General features: G+C 35.8%; 2 protein-coding genes across 2 annotated transcripts; both read left to right on the top strand.

Annotated features, from left to right (window-relative positions):
* Positions 1 to 4,716: 4,716 nt before the first annotated feature.
* Positions 4,717 to 8,197, top strand: LOC133306251 (methylthioribose-1-phosphate isomerase). The gene is made up of 9 exons (XM_061506544.1): positions 4,717 to 4,907; positions 5,146 to 5,201; positions 5,504 to 5,662; positions 5,841 to 5,940; positions 6,022 to 6,161; positions 6,291 to 6,396; positions 7,125 to 7,263; positions 7,360 to 7,628; positions 7,714 to 8,197. The coding sequence occupies exons 1-9, from the start codon at positions 4,821 to 4,823 to the stop codon at positions 7,780 to 7,782; spliced, it is 1,125 nt and encodes a 374-aa protein (XP_061362528.1). The 5' UTR covers positions 4,717 to 4,820; the 3' UTR covers positions 7,783 to 8,197.
* Positions 8,198 to 9,697: 1,500 nt separating this feature from the next.
* Positions 9,698 to 10,540, top strand: LOC133306237 (ATP-dependent DNA helicase Q-like 3). The gene is made up of 3 exons (XM_061506523.1): positions 9,698 to 9,920; positions 10,242 to 10,333; positions 10,436 to 10,540. The coding sequence occupies exons 1-3, from the start codon at positions 9,698 to 9,700 to the stop codon at positions 10,538 to 10,540; spliced, it is 420 nt and encodes a 139-aa protein (XP_061362507.1).
* The last annotated feature ends 6 nt before the right edge of the window (positions 10,541 to 10,546 follow it).

The following is a 10,546-nucleotide window of genomic DNA, read 5'->3' as shown; positions in this document are numbered from 1 at the left end:
TACATGTGCAATATAAGTTTCAAAAGCAGTTAAACAGTATAAGTTCTAAAACAGTGCAATGCAGCATATAATCATGTCATGTGTGTTATAACTAATCTACTGGCCAGAGAAATGCAGGAATACGTCTATCACCCACACTAGTGCAAGACGCCCCTTGCACCCACCCACAGTGTCACCGTCTTGTATGACGCCACATACTCAGGTTTACCGTCTAAGTGGAACAACACATACATATTATAAGCGATTGCACATAAAGCTCAACAACACTTTCAATTATCAAAGCATGTAAACACATCATGCATATAAACCATTCCCCCATGGGGTATGTGGAACCACACAATGGCTAAACCGATGACACGAAAGCTTACCTTGTAAGCTAACTATCCAAGCCAAGAGTCCACACAAGCTCAAATTCCACACACAGCAGAATCACAATCTGTTTTGGACCAACAATCATATCAATATTCAAACATACAAGCATATTACATAAAGACAACGCCTTTCCTTTACGTTTAATGTCTTTAGGCTTCTCACAAAGCCACAAGCCCTTAATCACTTTGATTCTGACTTAGATTAATTATTACAGAAGTTCCATTTCATCACTCTAGGGTCCACAACCCCAAACACAGTTCTGTATGAACAGTACAGACACTGTCTCGAAATTCCCAGAATATCCGGATATTTGTCGGGGACATATTCGGATACCCCATATCCGGATATCCATATGCGGATCTCATAGGACCCCATATTCGGATATCAATATCCGGATATTTCGCGACAAAATGCAGTTCTGCATTTTCGCGAAGATATCACTCAAAGGTTCAACTTTTACTACTAACATACATCCAAGACTCCATTTTTAGGCACATAAAGGTTCATATACATGTTGGTTACTTAAACAACTCATTAAACATGCCAAGACTCCACCTTTAACTATCTAAAACTCATGATCAAGGTTGGTAACACTTACCCAAGCTTAAACAGAGCAACAATGGCTCTTGGAGCTCTCACAACAGCTCCTCAAGTTCTAACCTTCAAGAAAAGCGAAAATGGCACCCCAAAGGTTGGTTCTTTGCACCCAAAGATAACTCTTTGAAGCTCAAAGTGTCATTACCAAAGGCTCTCACAACACTTTTACAAAGTCAGCACCTAGACTTCACCAAGACAGTGGTCATAACCCAGAAACAAGGTCAACACTCACCCCCAATGGTAATCCTCACTCACACCAAGTGTTTAGGAGAAGATTTCATGAAGGAAATGACCTCTTGGCTCAAGAAATGGTGAAGGAAAAGCAATGGAACAGTAGGAGAATGCTGGTCAGCCTCCACTCCACGTAAAACAAAAGGTTTCCTAGGGTTTAATGCCAAAACGAGCATATATATAGGCAGTTTAAGTTTAAACGCACAGTATTAGCAGTAATTGCTACGCTTAGCATTTTAATCTCAAATTTAGGATTCTGAACCTACTCATTTTTTTAAGATTTATCATATTTTTATTTTATTTTTCGCAGTACCTTTCCGGTACGCGCTTTTACATAGCCAGTATCAGTTCTTGCACCAGTTCTCATTATTTTGACCTGAAACTTGTTTTACCAGTTCTATATATTATTCTATAAATATTCCCACTCTTATTATAATTTTCTGGGTTACTTCATCGGTACGCATTTATACCGAGTAGTAGAACTGGTATCTGTACTTTTCGTCAGAAAAGCGACTTTCAGCAATATTAATCACTTACCAATATTATTTAAGCCTTCTCATAATTATTATGAATTATGGAATTATTTCTTAATTTCACACAATTAATTAATTAACTTCCTCAATTAATGGTGTGGGTTCTTACAATACCATTCTTTGAGAGAACCAACCATTCTTGAGCAAAACTCTTCCATTACTTTGTAAGGGTCAGCATCAGCTGCTAAGAGCTTAGTATCAATTCATGCTCCAAATTCTAAGAGTCTTTTTCTCCATAGGTTTGGAGAAATATTATCAAGTTTAAACCATGGTCCTGCTGCAGTTGATTTCTTACTATGATTTCTGCTAGTAGCATCACCTGTTTCAGATTCAGGAGAATCATAGTACGACTCAACTCTAGATTTTGCAGTTCTGGCCATCAATATGCCAGTAATATCAGCATAATTTGCTTTTGAAAGATCAGAAGAATCTAACTCATCAGATTGTTCTTCTTCAGAAGTGTCTGGTGTGGTCTCAGGAGTTTGATGATCTAGTTTTGGTTCAAAAGTTTCGTTGGAAGCAATCTTAGAGGAATCAGAACTCTGGGAGGTTGAGGAAGATTCTGTTGTTATAGAGGTTTGGGATTCATCTGTGTCTTGGGGTTCTGTCTGGATGATGGAAAATTGGTCTTTGAGATCTACGATCTCAAAAGTTCTTTTTGAAGAACTAGGATTACTCATATGGTCTGTAGAGTCTGAGGATAAGGAAATAGTTGTTTCCATTCTAGTTCTATATGAATGTTTCCTAGAAATAGAAGGTTGTTTTCCTCTCTCTACTTTCTCTTCTAGTCCTTTGGTCATAAGGCTGGCTAGTAGGAAAAGTCCAAGGTTTTGGAAGATGTGGGTTGGTCCAGAATTCTGATGGTTTTTTGAAAGGAGAATAATAATTTGGCATTGGAGGTGGCAGAAAAGGGTTATAATTTTGTGTTGGTTCTGACTTCTGCTGAGATCTGATGTTTTGTTCAATGATTCTCTCCAAATCTTGGATTTCTGCTTTTAGTCTCCTTATCTTTTTTTCTCTCATATTGGCTTCTGGAGTAAAGCCTAGCTTTCTTATTTCTTCTTCAAGCTGGGCTATTTGCTTCATATTCTCTCGTAATGCTTTCTCATCTTTTTTGAGAGATGTTGCAGACGATCTTCAACTGTATCCATCTGATTACAAATCTTTTCAACCATAGTATCAAGTCTTCTCAGAATAGTATTATGGGCTTGAGCATTCTCAATCTGCCAATTGAGAACTTCTTCAGCTTGGCTTAATGGCTTCAACTTTCCATCTGGCTGGACTTCTCCTTGATTAATTACAAGCTTGGTGGTGATTTTTGTGGTTGGGTCAATATGTATTTCCAAGGGAGGAAAATCATGTTGTGAAAACATCATGCAAGGTATTGGTTCAGGCTGATAGTTTGGAGACCAGGTTAAAAGGTTAGGGTCATTTGGTGGTTCAGGTAGAAGTAATTCTTCTTCTCTCAGAATTTCTAAACCTCTTTTATAGATCCAAAGAGGCTCAGGTTTTTTCTGTGTCTTAAGACCTACCCATGGGCCATTATCTGGGTCAGATCTTCTTTGGACAGGAGGTGGTGGTTTGTAATGCCGTCTGCGACTCCTTATATCTTCTTCTTCACCTTCTTCTTCATCTGAAGTATCTCCTATATGCATCCAACAATCATACTCAGGATCACACATATTAGGATCTGTATCCCATATGAAATGACCATCAATACGATCAGTAAAAGCAGGAGATCCATATGGCATTATCCCATGAACAGGGATCCAATCTTCTGTATAACATGGAGGTATCATCATAGACTGAAAAATAGGAAGAGTAGAGCTGCTAGCTACTGCATCTGGTTTCTTGAAGATTGTTCTGACAGTTCCATCTACAGATTTTCTGAAACTCGCCTCATGAGACTAGATGGGCTTACTGGCTTTATGAATCTTTTCATAATTAGTCAGTCATTTTAAAGGGATTAATTCTGTCAATTCTTCACGAGATATCTTTCTCGAAATCTGAATGATAAAAGATGTATCTTCTGAGTTTTTGGGTATCACACATAGGTAGGCTCTGATAGGAAGTGTATGTTCAATTTTCAAGAATTCCTAAAGACTTGAAATGGAAACGCAAGTCATAACCAAGGAAAGTGAAGCGAGTAAAATTCAAAATCGACGACGGGAAGCTCATAACTAGGGGTGTTCATCAACCGATCCAAACCAATTCAAACCGCGAAAACCGAACCGAAAAATCGAAAACTGAAAACCGAAAAATCGGAAACCGAAAGAAAACCGCAAATTTTAATTGGATTGGATCGGTTTTCGGATGGGTTGATGAAAACCGATCCAATCCAAACCGATCCAATATATTAATTATCCTCTACCTACTTGTCCTTTCTCCAACCATAGCCCAAAAATTTCTAAACTCAAGACCCATTAACTCATCAACTAAACCCAAAAAAAACTTAGTCACGTCTCATCAACTATAATATTGTTTACTGATATTTTTGTATTTCAATTTTTTTTTTTTTACAAAGCCAATATATACAAAAGATGTTATTTGCACAATAATCATGAAACTAATTTTAGGATATTCAAAAAACTGAAAACTGATCCAATCCAAACCGAAAAAAATTGGATTGGATCGGATCGGATTTGAAAAAAAATCTAAACCTAATGGATGATTACATGATCAAACCGAAGGAATTGGATCAGATGAGTTTTGCTTCCAAAACCGATCCAATCCAGACCGCGAACACCCCTACTCATAACTATTTTTTTATGTATATTTTTTTATTTTTAGCTTTTGATAGATGACAGTGATAGCTTAATAAAATATATTGCTGTCTTTTTCTTTTTCTTTTTTATTTACAAAATAATGCATGATAAACAAATTTTATTAAAAAAAGAAAAAACATATTGGCTGCTGGCGAATCTTTTTGGATGATTAAAAAAAGAAAAAGAAAAAGGAAAGGAATGTTAGCCGGTTCAATGTACGCCTCCTCGCTCTGAGTCTCCGTTGATTGCAGCAAACAGAGAGTTAAACCGCTTTTTAAAAACTGAACCCTAAAACACTGAATCTCTTTTGGAAACTGAATCTATGGCTTCTGATTCAAACGAACATGCAACGAGCAACACGCTTCAGTCCATATGCTACAAGCGCGGTTCCCTTCAGCTTCTTGATCAGGTCTATTTATTCCTCATCGTTTTCGTATGTAATTGTAAGTGATGAATGTTGAGAATGGCTAATATGGAATGCTAAAAATGTTTTAGGGCAATTTGTTATGTTTTGTTTCGTGAAAAGTGTTTATTCTTATTAGAATTGTTTTTCCCTTTACATTTTTTTTTTTGGCTGGTAAGTTAGTGTACTCATTCAATGCTTATTTTCTTAATCTTTACTCACGCTGATGATACTTGTTGTGCAGAGAAAGCTACCACTAGATACAATTTACTTGGATATTCGGGATTCAACAGATGGCTGGTAAGATATTATTATAGTTGAGAATTTAATGGGGAGAAAAAACTTTGCTTGGATCATTTCTTATGCTTTGTTTGAATTCTAATACAACAAGGAGTTATAATGTCATTATTGCATTTACATATATAGTTTCTACATTCTAAGTTGATTTTAGTCATGTTACCATAGTTACAGTTTCAGTTGTCAAAATAATTTTGTCTGCGCTTGTAGAAATGAAAAAAAAAAGCCTCTGGAATCTGGAATAGGATCTTCTTGATATTTTCAATTTGTGGATTCGAATATTTAAATGTTCATAATATTCTTAGGAATGCCATACGGGATATGGTGGTCCGGGGTGCACCTGCTATTGCTATTGCAGCAGCACTCTCTTTGGCTGTGGAGTTGTTCAATTTAGATTGTTTTAATGGGTCACCTGGTGATGCTGCTTCCTTCCTGCAGAAGAAATTAGAATATCTTGTCTCGAGGTATTTTCAATTCTCTGCATTGCTAAGAGAGCAATCTGCTTATTTTGATTAATTTAAGTATTCCTTTGCCTGGTTAATAGCATTTGGCATATGGAAGTGTCTCCTTAAGAGTTGAGGTTGTTTTCATGAAGTTCCTTTCAAGAATGAGTTTTAGTTGATTCCTTTCTTCATGCTTCAGTCGGCCGACTGCAGTAAACCTATCAGATGCTGCTACAAAACTTAAAGAAGTCATATCTAAGGCCGCTGCTACCACTTCAGAGGCCAGGAGTGTTTTTCAGGTATTGCTAATATTTATAATGAAGGAATTCTTGCAAATAAATGAAGTCATTTGAACCTGAATATACTGGATTACTCTGTAGGCATATGTAGAAGCTGCTGAAATTATGCTTGAGGATGATGTTGCCTCGAATAGAGCAATTGGTTCTAATGGAGCTAGTTTTATTCAACATCAAACAGAGAAAAAGAAGCTTTCTGTTTTGACCCATTGCAACACTGGAAGGTGCCTGTTTCTGTACTGTCCTTTATTATTATAGTATAAACATAAATATCTCTTGTTTTTAATTTGTTTGATAAATGAAGTAAGAAGGTGTTTGAACCCACTTGCAACTGTGTTTGATTTGTTACTCAGTCTTGCCACAGCTGGATATGGTACTGCTCTGGGTGTAATCCGTTCACTTCACAGTGGAGGAGTTTTAGAAAGTGCTTATTGCACAGAAACACGTCCATTCAATCAAGTGAGTGCATTTTTTCAAAATATAGTTATACCCTTCTTTTGAGAGAAGATGCATCCTCTAAGTTACTTTTCAATAGGATGATCCGTGTAACTTGTAATTTTCTGCAACTTGGATTAATAGCATTGCTTGAAAACAGAAAAACATTGATGATGTACTTACCTTTTGGTTTATGGTCCATCTTCAAAGTTTCAATACTTAACATGGATCGCTGAACAAGAGTACTTGAATTACAGATATTCTTCAATTTGTATCTCGGTGATAGTTAAAGTTTATCTTGTTATTTATATTTCAGCTTAAGTTGTCTGCCCAGCCATTCGTTTAAAAAGGAAAAGGAGAGAAACAAAATTCTTGGAACCCCTTTTAATTATATTTTCGTTAACTGAGTCAGAGAATATCCCCTGGTGATGTTAATGCTGATTATAGCTTCAGTATTTATTTAATTATTTTTTGTATCGTAATTTTTTTTGGGGGATTGAAGACAATGATGGCCAATAGTTTTGCAAGTAGGGGTTTCATGAAGAGGTTTTTTTTTTTAATATCCAAGACAACGATGGAATTGGTTAGCTGATGCCTCAAGTAGTTTTGACATTACATCTCTAACCTTTATCGATGTAGGCTTTTTCCTGCGTCAATGTACAGAATCACATTTACATCAAATGCATCCTATGAAATCAACAAGTTAAAATGATTTGGAGTTTGCGCTTATTAATCATAATGCCTAATTGCAGGGATCTAGACTTACTGCCTTTGAGTTGGTGCATGAAAAAATACCAGCAACCCTTATAGCGGATTCTGCTGCAGCTGCATTAATGAAAGCAGGACGTGTGGATGCTGTTGTTGTTGGGGCAGATCGTGTTGCGTCAAATGGTACTTTGAGTTACAACGAAAATAAACTATAATCTGCTTGTTTTCTAAAGCATGAAAGCTACCATCGGATTTATCTTCTTTTATATGACATTACAGGTGACACAGCCAACAAAATTGGAACTTATAGTGTTGCCTTATGTGCCAAGTTTCATAACGTACCTTTTTATGTGGCTGCACCCCTGACATCCGTTGATCTATCACTTTCTTCTGGACAAGAAATTGTCATTGAGGAGAGATCTCCCAAGGAATTGTTGAACTCACGTGGAGGACTTGGAGAGCAGGTTGCTGCCTCAGGAATTGCTGTCTGGAACCCGGCTTTTGATGTTACACCTGCTAATCTAATATCTGGGATCATCACTGAGAAGGTCTTTTCTCTTGACTTGCATGTTGCATCAGTTGTATGGGTTCGGTTGCATTTTGTTCTCTGACCATTTTATGTTTTCTGAACAGGGTGTCATTACGAAGACATCTACTAGTGATGCTTTTGACATAAAAGCTTTCGTGCAGAAAACTAGTTAAGGGCTGAACCACGGAAGGACTTAGTGCCAATGATCCATGGTGGTGGAGTGAGATTTTTCTCACACGTTAATCCATTGTAGATTTGGTAAGAATTTGTGTTGAAGGGGACTTGTGACTGGAGGATCGGCTTGTTCAATGTATATGTAAGTTTCCCTGAAATTGGGGCCTAGTTAACAAACAGGTGAATAAGAAATTGGTGACTCCCATGCCCTGTATGGGTAAAATAGAACGATGTAGGTTCTTCGAGGGTTTGTTTGGAATGTGTAATAAGATAAGGCGCCATAGTAAAAAGACTTGATGGTATAAGGCCCAGTTATTTAAGAAATTATAAAAATGTAACATACGCAGTGTTTGGTGAGACGTCGAATAAGATATTGTATTATATAAGTTAGTATTAGCATATATTTGGTAGTGTGTTGAATAATATTAGTTAAGATACAATTTTTCTTTGTCTCATCTCTCATCTCTCCCGCTTAATTTTATGACAAAAATGCATTTTTTTCTATAAAAAAAAGTTATTTAAATATATTATTATTATTATTATTATTATTATTATTATTATTATTATTATTATTATATTGGCTGTCGTCCCTATCTTCTCATTTCCATGAAGTGAACTTAATCTATCACTCGGATCACATGCTTTGCTACTTAAACACAATCAAGCATAATGTTATACTTATCCCCCAACCAAGCTTAAAAAGATAATGTGGTGAACACCAGGTAAAAACCAAGTAAACGATTACATCTCATAACATTTGAAATCTATGAACACGTTGATGATGCGGGCACTCCTTTCCAATTGCAGAAACCACAATACTCCACAAATAACACATTGCCACGAGAATTTAGTTTCCTCCTTCTTACAAAACCTTGAAAATGAATACTTAAAAATTGATCTAGCAACTAACAAGCACTTAGATCAACTGATAAGGGGTTGATACATTTTATCTATTGATATCCAGCTTTTATTATAAAGAGTTTTGCCACCATGACATTTTCTTAAAAAATTAAAATTCTGAAAACAAATAAAATTATACAGCTTTGATGGGAAAACGGTGAACACTAATGAATGATAGTATTTTTTGTTTATTTATCAAAATGTGATACTTCTCACCTAAGTATCCCCAAAAATCTAATTTTTAAGTCATCTCCTAATTTTAAAGAGACCAAATTTATAAAAGGAAAATATTATTTGTAAGATAAATTTCAAAAGAATAGCATGAGCATGACTCACATTCACTACTAAGTTAGCATCCCAACAATTCAGAACAATATCATACTTCGAACTATCTAATTTTAAAAGATACAAACTTATATTATTTTAAGAAAGAGATAGAAATAAAGAGATATGAGTCCTATTTTTTTTTGACTTTATTTTTTTTAATGAGACCCACATCTTTTTATATCCAGAGAAAATTTATACTTATTTATATTTGTTTTTACTACTTCTTATTATCAAATTTTAATTGTTAATTTCTGCCAATGTAACAGCTATAATTTAATAGGTCACACTTATTAATTTCCAACAAATTATACTCATTAAATTAATAAAAACCAATAGTTAAGATTTGATAGTAAAAAATAATAATAAATATAACATCTCCCTTAAAACTACCTAAATTTCTAGATAGAATCAGACACTTATCCCCTTTCATCTTGTATCATAAAACTAAAACATTTGTCTTTAAAGGGAAACCACTCCTCTACCCTAAAAAAGAAAAAGAAAAAAAAGGGAAAGCACTCCAAAATACATTTATTTGAGCCGATTTCCGGTTCTCGCAAATTGGAACTTCGAAGGAAAAACAAAAACCTGCGAACGGCTTTGCACTCTTTGATACGCAAAACCCTTCGATCAAAGGTGCGCATTTTTCATTCCTCTTTTGATGCATATTCTAGTTTTTTTTTTTTGGTGATGAATTCGTTGCAGGATGAGCAGAAGATTGATGCTCTGTTTTCGCAGGTTGGAATTGAAATGCAGAAGAAGTCGCTATTGCCACTGAACGACGCCAATGCAAACAAGAAGAAGAAGGTGCCATTGTGCGGCAAGGAAGCATTGGTGAAGCTTCTAAGATGGCATTTTGGGTACCCTGATTTTAGGGGCATGCAATTGGAAGCTATTCAGGCTGTGCTCTCAGGTGCATTTACCTTTTTCCTTTCTAGGTTCTAGCAATATTTCGATTATTGCCACTCAAAAGCATACGAAAACGGAATTCCGATATTTTCCTTCATATTTGGTAGTAATTGACTAATTGGTGCCTTGAACTTCGGTAAATGTTGTTGAGCCTGCAGTTACGGTCTTATAAGATGTAGTTGAGCGTTAAGTAACAATTTCAGCTCTGTTCTTTGCATTAGGAATAGAGAAGTGACTGTTTGCTTGAAAAATTGTAATTTAAGTTGGAATTTTCCATTGATTTTGGGTGAAATTTCACCCGTTTTGCTTGTTTTTTTGGCTGCAGGAAGAGATTGTTTTTGTCTTATGCCAACTGGAGGAGGCAAGTCAATGTGTTATCAGATCCCTGCATTGGCAAAACCTGGAATTGTGCTTGTGGTTTGTCCTTTAATAGGTGAATCATGTTCATCTTTTTTTTAGAGTTTGCATCTTTGGCCGAGCTAAATGCTGCATGATAACTCGCTTGATTTTACATGCTAGGAAACAGTTGTGATTTCTGACTTTTGTTCTGCTGACAGCCTTGATGGTAGGCATCTTTTCAACTCTATCGAATTTATTGTTTTTTCAGACATGTTGAGTTTTTGAGTTTAG

Source organism: Gastrolobium bilobum, unplaced genomic scaffold (genome assembly GCF_033153095.1).
Source record: "Gastrolobium bilobum isolate Gb01-03AN ecotype WA unplaced genomic scaffold, APGP_CSIRO_Gbil_v1 utg9052, whole genome shotgun sequence".
Taxonomy (NCBI): domain Eukaryota; kingdom Viridiplantae; phylum Streptophyta; class Magnoliopsida; order Fabales; family Fabaceae; genus Gastrolobium; species Gastrolobium bilobum.
The sequence above is the reverse complement of the archived record's forward strand: the minus strand, read 5'-3'. Positions and strand labels throughout refer to the sequence as shown.